The sequence below is a fragment of the Hyla sarda genome, chromosome 4 (assembly GCF_029499605.1).
Source record: "Hyla sarda isolate aHylSar1 chromosome 4, aHylSar1.hap1, whole genome shotgun sequence".
NCBI lineage: Eukaryota > Metazoa > Chordata > Amphibia > Anura > Hylidae > Hyla > Hyla sarda.
The window spans coordinates 158812533-158838575 of NC_079192.1; the positions used below are offsets into that span (position 1 = coordinate 158812533).

A 26043-nucleotide genomic window follows, 5' to 3' on the forward strand; every position below is an offset into this window, starting at 1 on the left:
CTGTTGCAAAACTCCCAGCATGCTTGGACAGTCAACGGCTGTCCGGCAATACTGGGAGTTGTTGTTTTGCAACAGCTGGAGGCTCCATTTTGGAAACAGTGGCATACCGGACGTTTTTCATTTTTATTGGGGAGGGGAGGGGGGCTGTGTAGGGGTATGTGTATATGTAGTGTTTTTTTTACTTTTTATTTTATTTTGTGTTAGTGTTGTGTAGTGTTTTAAGGGTACAGTCACATGGGTGGGGGATTACAGCGAGTTCCCGCTGAGAGTTTGAGCTGCCGCGCAAAATTTAATGCATCGCAAACTTGCAGCCTGATACTCACTGTAAGCCCCCTGCCCATGTGAATGTACCCTGTACATTCGCAGGGGGGAGGGGACCTCCAGCTGTTACAAAACTACAACTCCCAACATGCACAGTTTATCAGTGCATGCTGGTAGTTATAGTTTTGCAACAGCTGGAGGCACACGGTTGGGAAACACTGAGTTAGGAAACAGACAATGTTTCCCAACCAGTGTGCCTCCTGTTGTTGCAAAACCACAACTCCCAGCATTCTCAGGCATGCTGGGAGTAGTAGTTCGGCAACATCTTTAGAGCCAGATGTTGCCGAACTACAACTCCCAGCATGCTGGGAGTTGTAGTTTTGCAACATCTGGAGGACTAGTTTGCAGACCACTAATACAGTGGTTCCCAATCTGTGCCCTTCCAGATGTTGCAAAACTACAACTCCCAGTATGCCCTTACTGTCCAGGCATGAAGGGCCAGATGTTACAGAACTACAACTCCCAGCATGCCTGGACAGTAAGGGCATGCTGAGAATGTGTAGTTTTGCAACATCTGGAAGGGCACAGTGGTCTTCAAACTGTGGACCTCCAGATGTTGCAAAACTGCAACTCCCAGCATGCCCAGACGCCAAGGGCTGTCTGGGCATGCTGGGAGTTGTAGTATACAGGGTCCCATTACAGCAATGCATGTCGCTTTACGGCGACGTGCATTGCTGTAAAGGGCTCGACCGCGGCTGAAGATCTACTCACCTGTCGCAGCCGCCATCTTCCTCGCCAGGATCCGGGTCTTCAGGGACGAGGTAAGTACCGGGGCTGGTCCCCAGCACTCCCCCGTCCCCCGCCGCGTCCTCCGGTCTTCCTCCCGTCCTCTACGGACTTCCAGGGGCCGGGCAGGACGGGAGGAAGTAACCCCCCCCCCCTGCGATTGGTCGGTTAGTAAACCGACGGATCGCAGGGGATAGGAGGAGGTGGCAGGCTTGCCACCTTGCTCCTATTCTTTAGCATGGTCCTGGCTGTCTGTGACAGCCGGGATCATGCGAAATTACCGGGCGGTCGGGTCCCAGAGACCCGATCAGCCCGGTATCGCCGCAGATCGCAAGGGCGATTTCCCTTGCGATTTGCGGCGATCGCCGACATGGGGGGCCTACATGGCCCCCCTCGGCGTTTGCCCTGGATGCCTGCTGAAGGATTTCAGCAGGCATCCGGTTCCGATCTCTGCCCGGCGAGCGGCAGAGACCGGAAATACAACAGGACGTTCTCTAACGTCCTTGGGCATTAAAGCCCAGGTAGTGCGGACGTTAGAGAATGTCCTATGTCCTTAACAGGTTAACAAACGCTGGATGCAGCAGGGAGATCAGATCAGAATCTTATTCCCTATCCTTTGGATAAGATGTCTAGGAGTGGAATACCCCTTTACTGTCTGTACAGACAAGTGCTGTCCTATTCATTACAGCACAGCCCCGAAACTTCTCAGATGGATTCTGCTGGTAGATTGAACATGTTAAATCTTCCGGTAAATCAAATTTCTTGTCGGAAAACTTCCGCCTTGTGAACTTAGTAACAGAATCCCCTTGAAATCAACAGTCTGCTGCAAGCATTGAATATTCGAGTGAGATCTCCACAGAGTGAACATACCCATAATGTTTTATTCTGCTTTATTTAACTTTAGCTTTGTTTAAAGTGTTACTGTCACTTAAAAAAATAAACTGTTAACATGCCAAAAGTTTTGATTGCTTGACTCTTCAATGCTGAGACCACCACAGACAGCTATATATAGGAGAAACACACTGTGCACTTCACTCCCCACTCACTGCTCAATCTGACATATTGCAAGAGAGGGGCTTTATTGTAAGGTTGAATACATTTTAGAGCACGTTTTTGGCATATAACTAGACAAGATGGCACACATTTTTAAACAGCTTGCGTCACTATTAAAAATCTTAGACCAGTTTTTCTCAACCATTGACAGTTTTAAGGGTTACACCATCGCTTTCAGATACTCACAGTTTTGTGTACTACTTCTATAATAATATCAGGTAATTGAGATAAATGCAATAGAACACACTGCAGGAGCATTTGGCAGGTGAGTATATGGACTGGACTAGGGTGGGCATAGAGGCACTGTTGTGTCAAATGAAGAATAAGGGCTCGTTTCTGGCTATATTTTTAATTTTAACAATATTCTGATTCATCAAGCTAGGGGGTATAAATGTCTCCTTTATTCTCTACGCTATTGGACCGAAATTAAAATGGTGAAAATATAAAATAACTTAAATGTTCATGCATGCATACATGGAAGTAGTAGTTGCTGTGTGATGACTGTAGATTTGTTTTTATTACTAAGGTTTATATAAGCAGTCACTCATTTTCTCATTTCCTCTTCCTATAAATCATACTGATAGCCCTGACATGCCACTTATTGATTTTTATGGAATCTATATGGTCACACATGAATAAAAAACGATAGCGACCTCATCTGTCCTCCATTATCGAAATGAGCCATACAACGAGCTGTGGAAAAAACGGAGCTGTGAAATAAATGGGTTTTATACAATTTTTTAAATCTCAAATCCCTTTTTTTCCCACTGCTTTTAAATATCAACTTATCTCTCATCATTGAAACATCTAAAATAAAATGTTCAAAGCCCAGGGCCGCACAATGCAGCTGAACACAGGATATCAGGGCTGTGGAGACTGACTTGTGTATCTAATGTTTTCATATCTGTCTAAAACAGTTCACAAATAAAAGAATATATTGACAGGACTAAACATCTCATTTCAATGCAGCGGAAAGTTAATCCGTAGGTCCCCTGCCCCTCTAACCAAGATGGGAATATTACAGTCACATTAACAATAGTCAAGCAGCATGTACCCTGCCGTGTAAATGGGATCCATTATATCTCCTTGCACAAAGAATGCTGCCAGCAAAACGGCAAACAATAAAATCTTTACACATTTCAGTAACCTCACATCCTCAAAAAAAAAAGACAAATCTAAAAAGTGCATATTGTGTTATAATAGCATACAGGAGATTTACCACAAAGAACAAGTTCTTACCTCCCCTACTGAATTGGAAAGCGCTTGGACTATCTTTTCATGAGCTGTGGCCACCACACTTTGTCCATTGATCTCAATAATGCGATGTCCGACCCTTACTCCTCCTCTCTCGGCAATTCCCCCTCTCATGAGGCTGCAGATCTACAATGAGAAAGGAAAAAGGAATCAGGGTCTCACATTCACTGTGACTATTTTGACACATTTTCCATCATTTAGTTAGGCTGCAAATAATTAATGGTGGCAAACCAATTTAAGAGTTAAATGCACAATATTACATTCCTAGGAGGGCAAAAGACGGCTAATACGTACACTGTTTCAAGTAGCATCAGTTTTCTCTGTTTAAAAAAAAAAAATATTTGGGTAAATGGCAATTCATCATCGGTTTTCATCTGAATAATCATGGAGGACAACTTATTCCCTATCCAAAGTATAGGGGATAAGTTTCTGACTGCTGGGACACCCTCCCCCCTGCAGTCTCCTGCATGGGACCCCAGCTCTCCTCAGGAACGAGGTGTGTCGAACCCCGCACGAAGTGGCCCCTCCATGAATCTCTATTGGAGAGTCGGAGATACAGATATACATGGAGGGGGTGTATCAGCTGCTGCTCCGTGCCCAGGTCAACACTCTCCGTTCCAGGGGATTGCCATGGCACTGTGCCGGAGATCGCGGCGGTAGAGGGGTCCCAGCGGTCGGACCCCTGTGATCAGACACAAAACCCTTATCCTTTGGAGAGGTGATACATTTTCCTGCATAATAGTATTCCTTTAAGTTCAACTTACTTTTCTAGTTGCCCGTTTGGACAGTTTAAATATATAATTCTGTAATTGGTCCAGAATATATGAACATCCAGGATGTATGAAAGTGGCCTTAAACAAGTTATAGTATAGGAAACAAATCTTCATGATATAGTTAAACGGGTACTCCGCTGCTCAGCATTGGGAACAAACTGTTCCAAACACTGGAGCCGGCGCCGGGAGCTTGTGATGTCATAGCCCCGCACTCTCAATGTAAGTCTATGGGAGAGGGTGTGCCAGCCATCACGCCCCCCCCCCCACAGACTTGCATTGAGGGGTCGTGGTGTGAAGTCATGAGGGGGCGGGGCTATGACGTCACAAGCTCCTGGTGCCGGCTCCAGTGTTCGGAGCAGTTTATTCCAAACGCTGAGCAGCAGATTACCCCTTTAAGATCTACTTTTAATGATAATCCTACTTTGTTATATTGCAGAATCCAACACATTATCAACATCAATTAGAATAAAATATAGCTTTTAATTGAGATATACTAAAATTAAGATATAAACACAGTACGCATATAGAGCACAAAACATAAAGAGGGTAAAGGTAACAGGTGAAACCCTAATAAATTCCCTACCTAAATAAATTCCTAACAGCTAAGTGAAGGACAAGGGTTAGGGGAATAATTACAATATGTACAATTGGTACAAAAATATATCAACCTCTCTGGCCAACGCGTTTCTCTCCCAGGTTGAGGGGAGTTCATCAGGGATGAGAGGATAATATTCACAATTCAATTAGTGCACAGCAAATGCAAAATCATATACAAAAGATACAAAAACCAATAATGACAATAAATAAATGATAATACATAGGTCCGGGTCCGTCAGAAATAAGTACCGGTCATATATGTGAGTCTGTTAGTGTCTGGTCAAATAAATACACATACATTATCATAGCAGAAGGATGGCATTTAGAATATTACTATGCAATGTTAGTAAAATAATAATAAGTTGACTCCAGAGAAAGAGGATGATGTTCTGTTCAAGATACATGCAGATACACCCCTATGTAAGATGATGGTATTCAATTAAGACCACCAACAGAACACTCTGTTCCTGATATTAAAGCAGATCTCAATTAAACAGACTCCTAAAACTAATGCCAGTTAAGTATAGGATGTAATGATATTAATGTGGTCAGGCAATGATGTACTTCCACAGGGTAGGTCAAGTACTAATAATCTCAATTAGGACCAAATTCCTATAGGACAGGTATGGATGGATAACCACTAGATAGATGTAGTCCAAAAAGTCCAAAAGACGAATAAATAATAGATAACCCAGACCTGATACCTGTGGATGAAAGCCTGGACCACGTTGGACGTCCAACGTATAGGTCCATCTTTTCATTCCAGAAGTAGTGATTTGTTATATTGCAGTTTTATTAGATTCCATTAAATAACATAGAGGTCTATGTGAGGGGTGGAGTGGGGTGAGCACATGCAGAGCACATGCAGAGTTTTTCTATAGTCTCTGTTTAATTAATATACAATTTACTTCTTAGTTATTTTAATATTTTTTTTCAAGCTACCTGCAAAGGGGCTTTCATTTCTACCAAAGTGCAATGTTTTAATTCTTAAAAGAAAAAAAAAAAAATGTTAGCTCTAAGACGGAAACAAAAACATAAAAATGAAACAAAATAGTTTAATATATGTAAACACATACAGTACAAATAAGAGGAACATTATAAAATGTCTTTTACTGTACAACCATATTTCTAGTTTCCAAAAAGGTAACGGATCAGAATATAAATGTTGTGGATTATATACCTAACTGGATTATACATGTAAATGCATTCTTCTTGGACTAAAGATTTTATATTCCGAGATTATTATCTGAAATATCTTCATGTAATACATTTTCTGATATCTGAAACATCTTCTTACAAATGGCACACATTACATCTTAGCCGAACTGAGTCTTCACATTCTGGGTATGGTAAAAAGCTCTTAATTGAGGAAAAATCTGTCAAAACATTTAGGTTTCCACTATTTTCGAAAGAGCGTATAATGCCTCTATCTAAAGGTTATAAAAGATTGAACATTAGAAAGCATTTTTAATTCAAAAGAACACTTGTGGAATATTTTTCTGTAACAGCTGGTAATACAGAGGAGTACTTACAGGGAAACTTGACTCAAAACCATAGCTTCCCATGTGTGCCATTAAGGAATCCATGTGTCAGTCTGTCCCTTGTTCTCTTTTTTACTGTTTCTATCACTATCCATCAGGCTTCAGTAATACGTATTTTCTACTTGAGTCTCTAGAGATCTAGGTGTCATTAATACAGACACCAGAGCTTCGTGTATGAATATGGAATGTGCTACAGGAGAGGAAGGTAGAAACGTATATTACAGTAAAGGCAGGTGAGTAGACCAGCTCCGGTCACACAGTTATAATAGAAAAGATAACAGTTCAGTCTACCTGACTTTATACACTTAGGGACAGATTTAAACAGACTGGTGTTTTTTATACAATAGTCTTGAACTGAAGTACTCTGGAGAAAAACATGTCATAAAATGACTTTAATCGGGCACACTTTGGATTGTCTTTAAGCCAGAAAATAAAGTCAGCACAGAAAATAAAGTCAGCACAGGTGGGGTTCTTTACAGTAAGAAATGAAAATCTCTGCCAAAAAAAGGTCATGGTGAACTCAACAAAAGAGTTCAAAAGGGGCCTGGTTGCATTTCTGGTGAGTAATGACAATAGTGGTTATGGATATTAGATTTATGGGGAAAGAACCTTGATCCAGGGATTTATTCTTATACCATATTGGAGTCAGGAAGGAATTTCTTTTCCTAGTATGGGGCAAATGGTATAAGCCTCATAAGTTGTTTTTTTTTTTGCCTTCCTCTAGATCAACACAGTAGGGAAACAATGGGAATATAGGTTGAACTTGATGGACTCTGGTCTTTTTCAACCTTATGTATTAAGTCACCATGTAACTATAACCCAAAAAGGCAAAGCATCATATCCCCAATATTACCATTACCCATTACCATTATCCCAAAACAACTTTTTCCAAGCAGGGGTTGTCCATAGTGTTTCAATGATTTATAATGCCCCAGTGTAGGCTACTCCCTTAAAGGGGTACTCTGGTGGAAAACTTTTTTTTTTAAATGAACTGGTGCCAGAAAGCTAAACAGATTTGTTAATTACTTCTATAAAAAAAATCTTAATCCTTTTGGTACTTTTTAGCAGCTGTATGCTACACAGGAAATTCTTTACTTTCTGAATTTCTTTTTTGTGTTGTCCACAGTGCTCTCTGCTGACACCTCTGTCCGTGTCAGGAACTGTCCAGAGCAGTATAGGTTTTCTATGGGGATTTTCTCCTGCTTGGAGAATCAGGGCATCAGGTGTCAGCAGAGAGCAATGTGGACAACACAAAAAAAAAATTAAAAAGATAAAGATTTTCCCCTGCAGCAAACAGCTGCTAAAAAGTACTGAAAGGGTTATGATTTTTTAATAGAAGTAATTTACAAATCTGTCTAACTTTCTGACACCAGTTCATTTAAAAAAAAAAAAAAAAGTTTTCTACCGGAGTGCCCCTTTAAGTATTCACCTAACATCATTCATATGTCTGTCTGCAAGATAGCAGACACTGGAAGAAGAAGCAGAGTAAAATCCAAAATGTAAAATGTAGTATCACCAGAGGCAGAAAGAGGATGAACTGTCAAGAGGGGGGATCAATATACAAAATGTCCTGAGCTTAAAAGACAGAAGGATGGTCAGATGGATGGTGCTGCTATGGAGAGTGGGAATCTTTATTAAAGGGATACTCCGCCCCTAGACATCTTATCCACTATCCAAAGAATTGGAGTTAAAATGTCTGATGGTACATGTTATTACTGTAAATTTTAATTTTGAAAACCAAATAAAAACAATTCAAACTAAAGGTGAAGATGGCCAAAAGATACAAGACATGGTCATCTGCAACCAATTAGTCGGACTGTGGAGAAGTGGCCCTGCTGATTGGGCAAGACCAGCACTTCACCAGGTCTTGAAGGATGAAAGTGAATCTTCCATTTTATTATCATTTACTATAAAGAAGCTTCTCATGGTGACAATCTCTCTTTAAGTCAGGGCACCGGGAAAGTGAGGCAGCTGGAAAGCCTAATTGGAGATAATCTTTCACATCTCAACTATAAAAGGGAAACAAAGCACCTTTCATATATATGGAAGCTCACAAAAATGTGTACTGTTAAAAAGATTTTAAAAAATTCAGCTATAAGCGGTATTGTAAATGTCAAAAGTAATGTTGAAAAAACTGTAAAAAAGTTACAAGCAATTACCATTGCAATTTCATTCTAACAATTTCACTAAAGGATAAAACTGTAACAATGGTACAAAATGTACTGTATATACTCGAGTATAAGCCGAGTTATTCAGCACGATTTTTTGTGCTGAAAACGCCCTCCTCGGCATATATTCGAGTGAACTCTCCGCCTGTCAATCCCTTCTCAGTGGTCTTCAACCTGCAGACCTCAAGATGTTGCTAAACTACAACTCCCAGCATGCCTGGACAGCCACTGCCGGGCCTTCGTCATCATACAGACCCCCCCTTTAGTTTTCTACTCACCTCCCCCGGACTAGTGACGTTGCCTTGACGACGACGCACTGTGATTTCCCTGCGCATGAACGTCCCTGTGCGTCGTCGTCAAGGCAACGTCACTAGTCCGGGGCCGGGCCCGGAGCAGAGAAGAGGGCCTCCCGGAGAAGATGGACAGCCCAGAATGATTAACCCTCCCCACCGGACGGTCCCTGCAGTATAGATGGCCCGGACCAGCTCACCCTTCCTTCCCACCGAGGGGAGGTGAGTAGAAAACTAAAGGGCGGGGGTCTGGATGATGACAAAGGTCCGGCAGTGGTCTTCAACCTGCGGACCTCCAGATGTTTCAAAACTACAACTCCCAGCATGCCCGGACAGCCATGCTGGGAGTTGTAGTTTTGCAACATCTGGAGGTCCGCAGGTTCAAGACCACTGATTGAAGGGATTGACAGGCGGTGATGATGAAGGGGGGGGGGGGGTGATGACTAGGTGATGATGATGGGGATCTGGATGATGACAGGGTGATGATGACAGGGGTCTGGATGATGACAGGGTGATGATGACGGGGGTGTTAATGACGGGGGTCTGGATGATGACAGGTGGGGGATGATGTATTTCCCACCCTAGGCTTATAGTCGAGTCAATAACTTTTCCTGGGTTTTTGGGGTGAAATTAGGGGCCTCGGCTTATATGCAGGTCGGCTTATACTCGAGTATATACGGTACCACTTTTTTAGACTTTTTAGTCGATATGCAAATATCAGTATTTTGATGAGTTTTCCAGGTTAATGGGCATACATCCATATACAAACTAAAAAAAATAAAAAACGCGACATATCAAGTCCTTGACAAAGACCTTTGCGGGGTTAAAACAATGCATTTTTTGGCTGGAGGAATAAAATGTGTGCATGATATATGAATTAGTTTTAGAAAGGGGTGACTTTGTATCTGGAATACCTTACAGCAGTGTTTCCCAACCAGGGTGCCTCTGGATGTTGCAAAACTACAAATCCTAGCATGCCCGGAAAGGGAAAGGCTGTCCAGGCATGCTGGGAGTTGTCATTTTGCAGCACCTGGAGGGTCCTTATCCACTGTGTGCTGCTAAAATTTTTTCTACTTTTTAAACACATCTATATACATTGGGCCTAATTGGAGTGTAGTTTAGTGGAGTGTAGTTTTCTTTGTGGGTTTTTATTTCCGCCAGGTATTCTTCCATGGTATTTACTAAAGTATCTTGTATTTGGCAATTTTTCCAACATTTTGCTTTTTTTACACATGCCCTAAGCTCTGAAGTTTTACAGAGCTCAAATCTACCACCCTTTATTTGGAAACATTAGTAAATGTGTATTTATTGATTTTTTCAAAAATGCAAGCGTGTTTTGCAGATACACCCATTTCCCTTGGTGGTCACACCCCTTTACATCATTTTCTGAGAACAGTGGAGAGTTATTAGGGTTTTTTTTTGGTCGGAAATTCTGGTGCAAGACACATGTGACACAAAAAACCCTCCAAAACACTTAAAAGTTTCAATGCTGTACATGATGAAGGGAAATAGATCCAATAGCAACTTCACTGTAGTTGACATACATAGTCATCTAATGTATTCAATTGTGTCTGACATTTGGACAAGTCCTCCATAGGCCAATAATCCATAGATGTCTATTATACTAAAATATTTTTCTTTTCATTGTCTAATGGGTCTTTACGAAGAACTATGTAGCCACCATACAAAGACATCCCTGTAACTTGGGAAATCACAGGTTATACCAAGACCAATGTGAGGGATATGAAAAATAGATTTGTAGGAACATTAAAAAATAAAATTTTTCTATCCTTTACATGTTTATTGGCATTAGCCAATGGAGGGAATTTATTATTTTTGGCAAAAAATGTTTTGCTCCTCACATTCTAAGACCCACTGACAAATTTGTATTAGAGCTTTTTTGGGGGGGCAAGTTGTACTTTTAATTGGCGTACTATATTTTATCATATGATGTATTACTGAGCCAGAAAAAAATATATGTAAGATGTAAGGCAAAATTGAAAAAAATATGGAATTGTGCAATTTTGAGAGACAATACTTTTTTCAGGGTAAAAAATACGGTAAATCTGACATGCTATCTTTATTATATGGGTCAGTATGAGTCTAATGATACCAAACTTGGGTAATTTTTGTTTCGTTTTAAGGTAAAAACAAAATTGAGACCATGAAAAAGAAAAAAAAAAAGGTTTGTCCAATGCCATGTTCTGACCTTTAACTTTTTTATTTTTCCACCTACGGAGCTATCCCACTAGACACCAGGAATAACTGGAATTTAATGTTTAAGTGCTGTGATCGCTATTGATCACAGCATTTAACCATTTCAATGACAGACATCAGAGCCAGCTCCGATGTCCATCATTACCGACAGATGTCAGCTGCTGATAGCAGCGGGGATCTGCCGGTAATGACGCGGACCCAACCCGTGGGCCTGCATCATATTCTCCTCACCCGACCCATGACGAAGGGGTTAATTTTTAGACTACATTTGTATGTAGTTCAATGCACTAAAGAGTATTAATAAATAAATAAACAAACAACATCATGATATACAAGTACAGAAAATACTCTAGTATGATAAGTCAGCCGCCTACGTATAATACCCTGCTCCTGGTCAGCAGTAACGAAGAATAATAACACAATATACTCTAGGTCAGTATTTCACTGAATAAATCTTTCTTAAAAAAAAGATTTCCCAGTTTAACGGTAAGTGTTGAAACCTTTGGCGGTCAGTTTCATTTAGCTGAAATATGTAGGTAGATGTAGTGTTATTCTGATTAATGTCGTCCCCATACTGGACTGCTGTGTGTGTAAAGCTCTCAAGGGGGTGTTAGCAATAAAATAATGTTAAAACTGTACATCTTGAGCTTTACGAGCCTTCAGGAGCTCTTATATGGCGAGGCCAATTTAAAGCTATTTAACCTCTACTCTTTAGTTCCCCAATGGAAAGATCTGTATGTAAAGATAAGCTACAAGCAATAATCTACCGGTGCATTAATTTAACACAGATTAGTGCCTTATCCTATAAATATGGCCTCCCAACCATGGGAAAGGAAGAATTACTATTCTCAAGGTATACAGTTGCCTGAAGCAGCCTCTTCTACAAAGGATTCAATATATTTTCTTAATTTGATTTCCCGGTGATGATTTACCCTACAGCACAATTTTTATCGCACTGTCCCTTGCCTATACATCTGGGCTTCCTTTTTTATATAATCCTGCAGTTCAAGTTCCATGATTTTATTTCAATGTGCATTCCAAAGAATATAATCCTTCACAATTACTTACTTCATACAGTAAGATATTTAGTTGATTATTTTTAGTTATTTTTAGCTTTTTATTTTTATTTTAGTTTTACTACACTTGCCACCCTACATGTATAGAACCACAAATGCATCATTTATTAGTATTTAAGACATGTTACAGGCTTTAAAGTTCACATGGGCATAAAAGGGTTAGGGTTAGGTGTTAAGGCTAGGTTAGGGTTAGGTGTTAGGGTGTTTTAGAAGCTGCAATACAGACATTAAGATGCACATGTATTAGGAGCCACTTGAACCAGCCTTACTTTCATTGTCTCTTTTTAGCTGGTGCAATACTCTGAGATTTGAAGCTTTACAATACACACATGACTTACAGTATTTATGAATGTAATTGCCTCATGACTTTCTTAATGTTATGCTTGTTGCCCTGCACACTCTATGTTTTCTTATGTTTTCCTATAGAAAGTTGAAATTGGAGATAATGTACAAGAGGTCTGTATGTTGCCACCTTCATCTACATTACTGTGTATAACCGTAGATATTTATTATATCCATATATGACATCACAAAGTACCAATAAAAAAAATCATGATAAACTAAGCATGTCTATTGGGGAGAGAAGAATAAGGTTTCAACATAATAAAGTTTTCTTTATCCTAACAATGTGTCAATGTCAGGAAGTCCTTGTGAGCCCCAATGGGGACAGGGACCAATTTGAGTTTACAACGCTGCGGAATCTGTGTGTGCTATGTAAATAAAGAGTAATTATTATTATTGTCATCGTACACACAAAAGGAATCTGTATTTGCTTCTAAGAGCTGTAGACACTGTAGGATATATGTTATGGTATACAAGAAAATTGTTCCTTTCCTGGAGCTGATAGTGGTTGCCCAATTTATAAAATCACTTTTATATTTCTCAGCCAAGTGTCAAGGAGAAACCAATATGCTCATGAGCCACAACTTGACATGCCTGCTCCTTTATTGATGTACAGAGTCCTGCACATGAGACACATTTGCAACACCAGTATTATTATTTTACAGCTCACCCAGCAAATGGGATGGCATAGAGGGAAAGGGGTGTGGTGTATATATATATATATATATATATATATATATATATATATATATATACACACACACACACAGTAATATAGAAATAGGGAACCTTAAAACTTGACTTTTAATGTTTCTCTTAAAAAGATATATAACACTTAGTTTAGGCTTAAAATCAGTTATTGTTGGCCACTAATAGCTACCTGGTTTATGTTTTCCTACTGTGTGCCGTGTGTACTGATTAGTGTTTCACATATGCATCTCAGTTCCGCTCTGCCAAGTGGAGGACTGTGTCAGGATTAGTCTCTTCTCCTCTGCACGGATTCACTCCTTATTCACACTACACATGGTAGTCTGCCACTTCAACTTAAGTGAAAGAGGTGCCTGTGCTTTTCAGATTAGTATAAAGTGCAAAGTCTCTAGGCTGTCAGCGCCAGTCCAATAAAGTGCCAGGTTTTATGTCACATTAATCACAAAGTCTATTGCACATAAAGTCTATTGCACAATCCTTGTTACAGTTATTCTTGAAGCAGCAGAAATTGCACATAAAATCTATTGCACAGTCCTAGTTACAGTAATATATTTTAGAGCAGCAGATATTCATGTGCTTCTCTGACATGAATAGATTTGTTCACTACTATTCACTTATCTCTGTTAGGGTGAATTCACACTACATTTTGTTCATACGTGTGCCGGATCCGGCGGGGGGAGGGGCAAACCGGTTTTGACCCGTATGCGGTTTTGGACCGGACCTAAAACCGTACTATACTAAGGTTTTAGGTCCGGTCAGGAAACCGCATGCGGGTCAAAACTGTTGGACTCCGGTCGGATCATTAAAGTAAATGGAGTCACGGGCTGATCCGGCCGGGGTACGGGAGCGCCCTGGTTTGCCCCTCCGCCCGCCGGATCCGGCACCTGTATGTACAAAACGTGGTGTGAATGCAGCTTTATTCAGGTAGCTTTTGCAGGTGTCATCCTATTGGAACCCATTCACATGATGGATTGCAGATCCTACGTGTTTCCTCACCTATGATTCATCAGGGATCTCGCTGCATTATCCATTACACTTCTGTTCTTGTTTGTGTGTAAGGCTCTGTGTAGCAGAAGCACCTCCTTCACTTAAGTTGAAGTGGCAGACTACCATGTGTAGTTGTGTAGTGTGAATAAGGAGTGAATCCGTGCAGAGGAGAAGAGACTAATTCTGACACAGTACTCCACTCGGCAGAGCGGAACTGAGATGCATATGTGAAACAGCAATCAGTACACATGGCACACAATAGGAAAACATAAACCAGTTAAGTGTTATATATCTTTTTAAGAGAAACAATAAAAGTCAGGTTTTAAGGTTCCCTATTTCTAGATAACTCTGTTTAATATTGGGAGACATCACCTATCTGAAGATACAGATGTATCCATCAGTTATATATATATATATATATATATATATATATATATATATACATATATCTCAATAAGCACATCTACTTTGGGTGTAGTTGGGGGTCTTACAGCAGACAAATATCTGAGTAATGCTTTGTAAGTCATCTTGCTATAAAGACATATGAACATCAAAAATAGGGGGAGATCTCATAAATATAGGGTGACTCAAAAAAGATTGTATAAAAGAGCACAAAGATTGAAAGAGCACAAATACACTGATAGGCTGTCATCCAGTGATGAGCATACCTTTCACCTCAGTGAATAGCTTTGGGCTCAGAAAAACCATGCGTACTTATAGAACACATAAGGGGCTCATCCAAACTAAACATGTAGTGTGCAGTAAGCAGACGCAAGGTCAATGTTCACTGTCACTGTCTGCTCCAACCTGGACATGGTAAAAGAATGGCTTATGCCACAGTTAGAGGAAGATCTGCCAAGCGTAGTAAGCTGCATCTCTACATTTTCATTCAGATGTTGGTCGATACCTGAATGAAACTCTACCACAAGGTTGGATTGGTCTCACCGGAAACAACGATGCACCAATGTTGCACTGGCCTCCACCAGATCTAACACACTGCAACAGCTTTCTGTGGGGCTACTACAATGACTCATGTGGAGATTTATCAAAACCTGTGCAGAAAAAAGTTGACTAGTTGCTCATAGTATCCAATCAGATTGCTTCTTTTATTGTTCTGAAGCCTTTTTAAAAATGAAAGAAGCAATCTAATTGGTTGCCATGGACACCTGGTCAACATTTCCTCTGCACAGGTTTTGATAAATCTCCCCATCAGTGTATCTGCCCCTTAGCCACAGGATCTGAACAACCTGAGACAACGCATTGTTGAAATAGTGGAGTCCATACCCGAGGATATACTGGTACAGATCATCAGCCTGGCAGAGACCACTTTAAAACAGTGGCCAGAGGTGGCTGCTGCAGCAGGCCTGGACGCCCAGACGAGCTGCTCATCTTGAATTTATCAGCATATAACACATAGGTAGGGTTTCTGCCTCATATTTAGGTTTTAAAAGTGCATGTTATATGCTGATAAATACTTTATTAAAGCCTGTCAATTCCCAGACCATATGTTATTGTAGAATTTATCTACTTTCACTTCTGTATTCTATTACAAATACCTACTTTGCTGCAACTAAATGTCTTTACTAACAACACTTAAAGGCAAACTTCAATACTGAAGTTCTTATCTCCTATCCACAGGATAGGGGATGAGTGACTGATTGCGTTGGTTCCGACTACTGGGAACCCCACGTTATCCTACCCAACACCCCAGCAGTGAGGGGTGACTAAGCGGTGCTCTGCACACCCCCTCCATGCATCTCTATGGGAGAGCCAGAGAAAAAGCGCTCATTTATCTTCCATAGAGATGCATGGAGGGGGCAGACAGGGGATAAGAACTTCAGTACTGGATTTCCCCTTTAAAGGGAACCTGAAACCATGAAAGTGATGCCCAATCACCCAGAAGGATATGCTGAGCAGATTGATGTATAGTTTTATGTAAAAACATACATTTTTGTAACCTTTTTATCGAAATTCCTTCATATCTTTGCCTTAGGAGCCCAGTGGGTGGTTTTGCTGAATGATTGACCACCTTCAATGTATGACTATGTATAAAAAGATGACTGAATATTACCTCCTAGTAGATGTCCAGAATGAGCCAAGATTTACATCAATAAATTACATGTTGTACTGATCCTTTCCCCACAACTCAATATATATATATATATATATATTTATTTTTTTATTTTATTTTTTTAAATACTCAGCTGCTCCTGCTTTATACCAGCATGCTTGAAGTCCAGACTGTTTATTCAATGTGACAGGTTTATTTTAAAGTTCATATTTAAATATTATTTAAATTAAATAACTCTTTCTTGTTAAAAGAGTAGTCCAGCAAAGAAACTCTCTTTCAAATCTGGTCAGGGAGAGGGTTCGTAACAAAAAAAGGACGTTCCTTCTTCACACATCCCTGCTTGTATAACTTCCGGATTTGGTGACGTGATGTCACATGCTCATTTATCCCTGCAGCGATGTCTCACCTCATGTTGTAAAATTGCTTGTGCAAAGGTTTATTATTAATATTATTATTATTAGTTATTATTATCATGTTTAATAATTAATTAATCGTTATGTCTAATTAATATCGTTGTGTCTAACCAATAAGTGCAGTATTTTGCAGTTTAGTCAAAAAATATTGCTCTTTCACCTATTTTCATAATTCTGAACTGCATATAAATATGCCAATAGCTTATTTTAAAGGTTTCCTTTTGCCTTTGGTCAAAAAAGAGAAAAACATGCTATTCCAGAGAGAGTAAACAGCTTGTTTTGTAAAATAATGTATTATTTGCTTTTATAAATAAGAAACAAAATCACCAAAGAGATGTGTGCAGAAAACAACTTCGGTAGTCCTTATAAAGGCCAGGTAGAATGTATTTTGTGCTGCAATATAGTCCTCTCCAGGTCTAATGAGGCTGAAAATAGAAAGCGCTGGAGCACAACTAACTCAAACATCAGCAAAGTTTTCCAAGAGACTTAAGTATGTTCACTTGGAAAAACAATTACGCACAAATGACTTCTGCTTCTTGTGAAAGGATTTAAATATATTCAAGTTAAAGGGGATATCTGGGTAGCATATTATTTATGCATTTGCTCAGGGAGTGGGTAGTTTACAAAAAAAAAAAAAAAACATAACCACACTCCCGCGAGGTTCAGGGGCATGACGTCAAAGGCCCGCTCAGTAAATTACTTGCTGAAGTGGGGCACTTATTGGCTATGTGGCCCGTTCATCTAATGCCCTTGAACCTCGTGGGAGTGTGGTTATTTTTTATTTTTTTGGAAGTACCACACAGACCAGAGCTCTGCAATACCAGTGGTGCAGGAAAAAGGAAGGTACGTGTGTTTTTGTCAGGGGACTCTTATATCTCTGTAAATGGAGTTAGTATTTCCGCTAATCAGCTGTAAAAGAGATCTCTTTTATGACCTTATGGGGGGGGGGGGAGGGAGGCGGATATATATGTTCAGTGGTGCCGGGAAGAGCCAGTACCAACAGGCCCGGAGCATCAAAAATGGCGCTTCTGGGCCTAGGCAGTAACAGGCTGGCGTTATTTAGGCTGGGGAGGGACAGTAACAATGGTCCTAGCCCCCACCCCGGTAACGTCAGGCTGTTGCTGCTTGGTTGGTATCTGGCTGATACTGAAAATAGGGGGAACCCCATACATTTTTGGTATAAATAATTAAATATATATAAAAAAAAAAATTTTAAACGCATAGGGTTCCCCATATTTTTATTCTCAGCCAGTTACCAACCAAGCAGCTACAGCCTATAAGACAGCTTACACTATCAAGCCTGTAAAGTAAAAAAAAATAAAAAAAAAAATAAACAAAAAAAAAAGAATTATTATTTTAAAATCATTCCCCCACAAGCCCTCTTTAACCATTTTATTAACATTAAAAAAAAGTTTTTTAATTGTAGTCCTGTGGCGTGGGCAGGAAGGACATGCTTAGAGTTGTAGTCCTGCGGCGCTGGCTGGTGTCAAGGTAGTCAAAGAAGCAGGCGGCTTGTGCTCCGCTCCCTGGCTTCCCAGAGGGGAAAATTAAGTTACGCCACTGTAACTTCATATTTCCCTCTGGCAGCTGTGATTGGCTAGGATGTCAGGAGCAATCACAGATCTGCCCAGGAAATATGAAATTACAGTGCTGTAATTTAATATTCCTGTCCGCCGGCTCTGCTCCCGGCCACCCGATCGCATCTATCACCTGGCCACCAGCTGTTGTAACTATAACTCCCAGCATGTCCTTACAGAGAGGACATGTTTAGAGTTGTAGTCCCAACAGGCGGCAGGCAGGTGGTAGCTGTGAGCGGGTGCCAGGGAGCAGAGGTGCACAAAAAGTTGCACAAAAATGAGACTCTTTGTGGGACTTTTAAAAAGTTCTGTCAAAAGCAAGTTTGTAAACCAGGTCTGACCTGACTTATACTTGCGACTTTTTGAAGGGGGTTTGCAACTTTATTTTGCTTACGTGTGACTTTCGCACTTGATAAACTCCTGACTATTGCGAAGTGAAAACTGAAAATTGCTTAGGTAGGGCTGATTGGCATTTTTTGCTTACCCACAAAAGCCGCACAAAAAGTTGTTTATGCGCACGTGCAACTTTTTGTGCGACTTTTGTAAGCAAAAAAAAACCTGTAAATCCCTTGATAAATCTCCTTCATTATAATTCATATAGCTGACATAAAAATGCTGTGAGATTGTAGTTTTCTTTTGCAATAATTATAACATAAATGACAAAATGCATAAAAACTGCATTAATAATATACAGTACATCTAGCTTTGTATGGCCAAATATAAGCAACCACTGAATTTGCTAATACTAGGCAAATAAGTATCATAATCTGGACTGCAACCTAGACTGACAAAAGCCGTTTTAATGGGAGATCCGTAAATCAAGTGAAGATTCAGTAATGAACAACTCATCCTACAAATACCGTGAGTTATATGAACATCACGAGTCAAGGAAATATCATGGAATATCTACAACCCTATTCCTTCTAGGGGCACAACAACTGGTTAACATGATTTGATTTGAGACCTGGTATGATTCCTAAACAATAAGGGCTGATATAAGTAGCCGACAATGCTAAGCATATACCAGAGCTCACTGCTTTTCTCCGCACTCTTTCTTATGCAGAACAATAACAATATACAGAAAGAATAGTGTTTTGTTTTGATTTTGTAACGTTCAGTACATGGATTGCAGGATAAAACTTACCATGAAAGGTTAAAGGACCTTAACATGTATAGCTTGGAAGGAAGAAGAGACAGAGGATATGATAGAGACTTATATATGCATAAAGGGAATCAACACGGTAAAGGAGGAGAGCATATTTAAAAGAAGAAAAATTACCACAAGAGGACATAGTTTTAAATTAGGGGGAAAAGGTTTATGCAGTAATATCAGGAAGTATTACTTTACTGAGAGAGTAGTGGATGCATGGAGTAGCCTTCCTGCAGAAGTGGTTGCTGCAAATACAGTGAAGGAGTTTAAACATGCATGGGATAAGCATAAGGCTATCCTTCATATAAGATAGGGCCAGGGACTATTCATATTATTCAGAATATTAGGCTAAATGAACCGAATGGTTTTTATCTACTGACACATTCTATGTCTTTAAGGTTTTTCCTTTTGCCTTTTTTTTCTTCTCATTTGATTATTCAAAGACATTTTGCATAGTTTTTTTCTTTGATACATAAGACTTTATTCTTAAGTCATTTTATATCAGAAATTTTTTATTTTTTTTGTAAAATAACTGAACATATATATCCCCCCCCCCCCCCCCATAAGGTCATAAAAGAGATCTCTTTTACAGCTGATTAGCGGAAATACTAACTCCAGTTACAGAGATATAAGAGTCCCCTGACATTCACTGTAAGGCTATTCTTGGTGGTAAACTTACACTTAAGTGAGTTGCTGCTGAAAAATTTGCTAAAATTCTGCACAAAAATCAACATGGGTTTTGGTGCAGATTTTGTTGTGGATTTGCTATGTTAATTCTTCACATTTTTGGAGTTAGTCTTCAAACCTTTTTTAAAACCCTTCTGGAGAAACTGAAGCAATTCAGAAATGTCTCATACTGATTTGGAGTTTTTAGAAAACCAGGATCAGAGAAATTGGAGGAAAGACGTAAACAAAACATCCCTTTCCAACTGGTGGTGTAATGTAGGGCAGGAATATCTGCAGTTGTGTGATCCCCACAGCCACTTTTCCTGCCTACCTGAGTATCTGCCCTAAGCGATAAATCCTCAACTGGACGGCGGTCCTTGTACTAAGTGCAGGGGCGAAGAAGGCCAAAACAATAAACAACACTCTATACAAGTCAGTATTCTCTGTTGTGCTGGGCCTCTTAAAGGTGAACTCCAGACACAAATATATTTTACAATCAAAGAAGTATGGCAAAAATTAACTCCACAGGATAGGCGATAAGTAGCTGATCATGGTAAGTCTGACAGCTGGGGTCCCCAGCGATCTCCAGACCATCTGCAGCATGTGCTGTCCCAGAGATCGCGGGGGGGGTGGAGTGGCGAGGCTGGTCCCAGCGGTCGAACCCCCTCACGATCAGCTACTTTCGCTGGAGTTCTCCTTCAAAGTCAGTATGTTTTTTTGTTTACTTGCCACCCCCCTGACACTAATTTAAAGAAAATATATTGCTGCCCAGATATCTCTTTTAACATAATCAAAACATGCCCTGTCTTCTGTAACAGAGAAGGACCCAGGAATAGAAGAATTAAGGGTTTCTTCTTTCTTTCTACACAGCCTGTACAATTTAGTATTCAAATAAGCCAAATAAGCAAATAATAATAAAAATCCCATTGCAAAGGTATCCATATCCTTTAAAAAATGTTTTCTTTATTTTTTTTAAACAGAAAATACTCTAACTACCGTGGATGCTACTGTCTTAGTTCATTAGGTTTTTTGTAATAAATGTAATGACGTTAGGTTATGAGTTCTTGTTTTGCACTATTTCTATGGGGCCTTATATTTCATGGAGATGCATTTTTCTAATCAGTTGGAGAACATTTAAGTGACAGAACAATAATCTGAGATCTCTGAGACAATGGAGATTCTGACAAGTGCAGTTACAGTAAACCATGATTTTCCATTTCATCCTGACTGTAGCAGTATGGGACAAATAACAAATGACTGTGCGCCCTGCCATAACTGCAGACGTGCAAAATCACATCTTTCCTTTCAAAATCTCAGGCATTGACCTAAAAGAGCAGTCTCTGTGCTCTGCTGCTGCTGGAATTGGAGATAACCTGGGGCCTTTTCTGTATTTTTTTTTTATGTATTTTTAGAACAATCACAGTAAAATAAATTACCCTAAGATAAACATCAGTAAGGTCTTCTTATGAAGGAAATACTAATGCACAATACTTTGCAAACATACAAATTTAAGGACATATATAATGAATGACTAAATACAGTATTATTTTGCAATTAAAACTTTCCCCCTTCCATATATTCCATTTTTATAACTGTCTGAATGATGTAACAAACCATGACGTTGGAAAATAGTTTTCTAAAGTAATAACCATGTAGACAAATAGGCTAACACAAAGTAGATAGTGCTGTCTTATCATCTCTCACCATCTAATGACATAGGAATATGTATAACTTCCAATCTCCAGGCCATGCTTGTGCTCCAAAACCTCTGACCCTCATTGATGCTAATGAACTCCAAGGGATTTGTCCCATGTTGTTGAAGAGAAAATTGACATGAATAGCATGTTACCTACTCTGATAACAGAGAAGAATATACAAAAAAGAAAGAAGGTTGCAGCAGCACTCTTGGTCAAAAAATGGAGGCTCTTAGCGCACATTTTGATCGAATTGTGTCCCCATCCACCACGCGGAGGTGGCCTTATTTCGGATGGGACCCTAACATGCTAAATCAATTCACCTTCTGCTGGGCATATGGCCTCTGACTGGGTGACATGCAGGATCCACTATCAAATAAAATTTAAAAACCTCCTATGAGGTGGCCCCATTTTGGTTGGGACCCTGACATGCTTGATTCACTCACCTTCTGCTGGGCATATGTCCTCTGACTAGGTGACATGCAGGATCCACTACCAATTTAAAACCTTCTGTGAACAGGGAGGGGTGCAGGGCTAGAGAAGATGTCACTCCCCCTTGAGAAGGGAAGAGAGAGACAGAAGAATCCCTTAGTGGACACCTCCCAATAGGGGACACCTCCCAATAGCGTAGAGTTTTTTTATTTCCAGGCAGAGTCCCATAAGACTTAATGTATTTTAACCCTCTTAATAGGGGACACTCTCAATAATGGTAGAGGACACACCCAATAGGGGACAAAACACTCCCAATAGGGGAAAACCAGGCTTATGTGCCAGTACACAGGGCTGCTGTCAAAGGTCAAAGGGGTACAACCAATACCCCAGTAAGGGTCCCAGAGGGTTTAAATAGTGATCTCCTGCATGTCCACCTGCCACATAATTTGACCCCTCCCCATGCCCCTGTGCCACTTTATTCCCACTTTGCAAATTCATCAACCCATCTTTACCACCCCTGTGCCATTTCATCCCCCTCTGACATTTCTTTCCCCCCCTTTCCTGGCCAGCAGGCTCAGGTGCAGGGGCTCTCAGGGGGTTTGACATTCTCCTGATTTCTTCTGCACTGCACTCAGTAAGAGGCTGTGAGCAGTGACGAGTGACGCTCCTGACGTCACTTGCCAGTGCCCACAGGCACCGCCGCTGCTCTCAGTAAGTGCAGTGCAGAGGACATCAGAATAACGTCAATCCTGCTGAGAGCTGCTGCACCTAAGCCTGCTGGCCAGGTCAGAATAACAACAAGGGGAGGAGGGAAGGGAAAAGTGATGTGGCATAAGGGGTGAGAGAAGGATAATTTGGCACAGGGCACATGAGGATACAGAGGAAATGAAATGGCATGGGGCAGAAGAAATTGCACAGGGGGTGGTAAAGAGAGAGTTATGAATTTGCACAGAGAGGGAATGAAATGGCACAGGGGGGATTAAGGGCAAATGATGCGGCACAGGGGGTAAGGAGGGAATGATTTGACACAGGGGGAATAAAGTGGCACAGGAGGTTCGAGGGGGAGGAATGAAGTGGCACTGGAGTGATCAAGAGCAGAAATAAAATGGCACGGGGGAATGAAATGGTACGGGGGGGGGGGGTGATAAGGGGTGATTAAATGGCAAAGGGAGATTCTACTGTAATATCGCTTTTTAATGTGTTTTATAGGTAATTACACTCTGGAATGAGTACAGTACAGTATTCGGTCATTTAGAAAGATTTTTGAGCTTTTTTCCAAATAGGGGACATCTCTCAATAGTGGACACTTTTTTCTTCCCCACAAGTGTCCGCTAATGGGAGATTTTACAGTAGTTAGTGTACACTAATTAAGGAGAAAAGCTCAGCACAGCCGTATGGTGAGCATAGTTACCCCTCATGGGAGTGACTGCAGTGTCTGCAAAAGGCTTTGCTGCAAAAGTCCTTGCCTTAGTGCTGGGCCACAGACACAGCACCAGTAAAGTAGGAGGGAAAGTCTCCCTCCTGCATATGCCTTGGAGAGATATACATCTCTGGTTTTTGATGTGAAGTTGCACCTAAAGCCAATGTGGTGCTGTGGAAAAATGCAAGAAGACCAATAAGACCAGAGACCTATGACCAGCTGAGTACGAGAGAAAAAGCCACAGTGAGGATCTTCAGGGGTTGAGTAGCACCTAGCAGACAACCAGTAAGGCTGAGCGTGCCAGCAACAAATGCTGGTGGGGCCGAAGATAGGGCTGTCTGCCTGGAGTTGTTGCCTTGAAGGTCTAGCAAGTGAGAATTTGATGGCCTGTTGGGTCCATTCCACTCTTCAAAGTGTGTAATATTATGTAAAAGAAGAAACTTGAGGATCTTGAGTAGTGTATTCGGCTAGAGAAGTGTGGTTAGCTCATGTGATGGAGAGAATGACAGTGGTATTGCTCGGTATCACAAGAGTAAAAAGGTCTGTTGAGCAAGGTGCTTGTAGGGAGTACAAGAGCAGGTGGCGCAGCCTTAGAAGGCAAGTGGCAAGATCTGGGGAGAGAATGAGAAGCCTGTTGAGACTGGGTACACAGTCTAGGTACACATAGTGCATAGTGCGCATGATGCAGGAGTGGCTGACCGGTTCTGTTGACAGAGAAAGAGACTGTACTGGGATGTGGCTCATAAGCACCCTCTTCTGCCGTCCTTAACTTGCCCAAGAGAGAGCCCCACCTGCTAAAGAAGATAATTCCTGAGATGATAAATACCTTATATTGTTACTTATATTGGCTTCAAAAAATATATACTGCTCAAAAAAAAAATAAAGGGAACACTAAGATAACACATCCCAGATCTGAATGAATGAACTAATTGTATGAAATACTTTCGTATTTACATAGTTGAATGTGCTGACAACAAAATCACACAAAAGTTATCAACGGAAATCTCATTTATCAACCCATGGAGGTCTGGATATGGAGTCACACTCAAAATCAAAGTGGAAAACCACACTACAGGCTGATCCAACTTTAATGTAATGTCCTTAAAACAAGTCATAATGAGGCTCAGTAGTGTGTGTGGCCTCCACATGACCGTATGACCTCCCTACAATGCCTGGGCATGCTCCTGATGAGGTGGCAGATGGTCTCCTGAGGGATGTCCTCCTAGACCTGGAATAAAGCGAGACATGATGTCCCAGATATGCTCAATCGGATTCAGGTGTAAGGGAACGGGCGGGCCAGTCCATAGCATCAATGCCTTCCTCTTGCAGGAACTGCTGACACACTTCAGCCACATGAGATTCAGCATTGTCTTGTATTAGGAGGAACCCAGGGCCAACTGCACCAGCATATGGTCTCACAAGGGGTCTGAGGATCTTGGTACCTAATGGCAGTCAGGCTACTTCTGGCAAGCACATGGAGGGCTGGGCGACCCTCCAAAGAAATGCCACATCACACCATTACTGACCCACCGCCAAACCGGTCATGCTGGAGGATGTTGCAGGCAGCAGAACGTTCACCATGGCGTCTCCAGACTCTGTCATGTCTGTCAAATGTGCTGAGTGTGAACCTGCTTTCATCTGTGAAGAGCACAGGGCGCCAGTGGCGAATTTGCCAATTTTGGTGTTCTCCAGCAAATGCCAAATGTCCTGCACGGTGTTGGGCTGTAAGCATTACAGGGCCAAAATTTTAAATATTTAGAGACAATAGCTGCCAAGGCATTCTTCTATAGACATGTAATTCACAAGATGACCAAAACAGTAATAAATACAGAAACAGAAATGATTTGTCATGTTCAAAATTCTCTCTGGCAAAGAATCGATGAAAAACAGCTTTTTTTCAAATATTTGCTCATCTAGTGCGTATTAGATGGAAGAATTCATTCATCAAGGTTGAGATTTACAGAGAATCAAGTGATCTTGGAAAATCAATAAAGAGGAGAAATTTTTAAGATTCACCCATCCTTCAGATAGGAGAATCAGTTTGTTTAATATTGAGTCCGGATGATAAACAGAAAAGGGAATCATTCATTATTTACTCTGCTCTCGTATGAAATGTAATAAAAATATGTTGTATACAATATTATTACTAAACCCCACGAGGTCTCATTCTGATAGATAGGGGTTCTAGGAATTTTTGAAATTTCAACAATATCAAATGACTGTAGGGAGAAAACTATCAACCGGCAGTGGTAGGGTCAGAGTGGCATGGGAGAGTCTACAGCTCATTATTATTAATTATTTAGGGAGGTAAACAAGTGGCTCAGAAGCTGGTGTAGGAAGGAGGGGTTTGGGTTCATGGAGATCTGGGCCGACTTCACTGTCGTATACCGGCTCTACCGTAGGGACGGGCTGCACCTCAATGGGGAGGGTGCAGCTGTGCTTGGGGAGAAGATGGCTAGAAGGGTGGAGGAGTTTAGGGAACCTAAAACATAGAGAGGGAAGTTAGTTTAGATAGAGTGGGGGGACTTATTAATGTACCTGGGGGTGAAGCAGAGGGAGGGGTTAGA

At 40.8% G+C, this 26043-nt stretch overlaps 1 protein-coding gene across 3 annotated transcripts in view; it reads right to left on the reverse strand.

The window, feature by feature from the left end:
* Positions 1-26043, reverse strand: part of APBA2 (amyloid beta precursor protein binding family A member 2) — a 435861-nt gene that overhangs the window by 3332 nt on the left and 406486 nt on the right. For all 3 annotated transcript variants that reach the window (XM_056572513.1, XM_056572512.1, XM_056572511.1), the window contains one exon: positions 3340-3480. In XM_056572513.1, coding sequence (XP_056428488.1) covers positions 3340-3480 — 141 coding nt within the window. The remainder of the gene's footprint in view (positions 1-3339; positions 3481-26043) is intronic.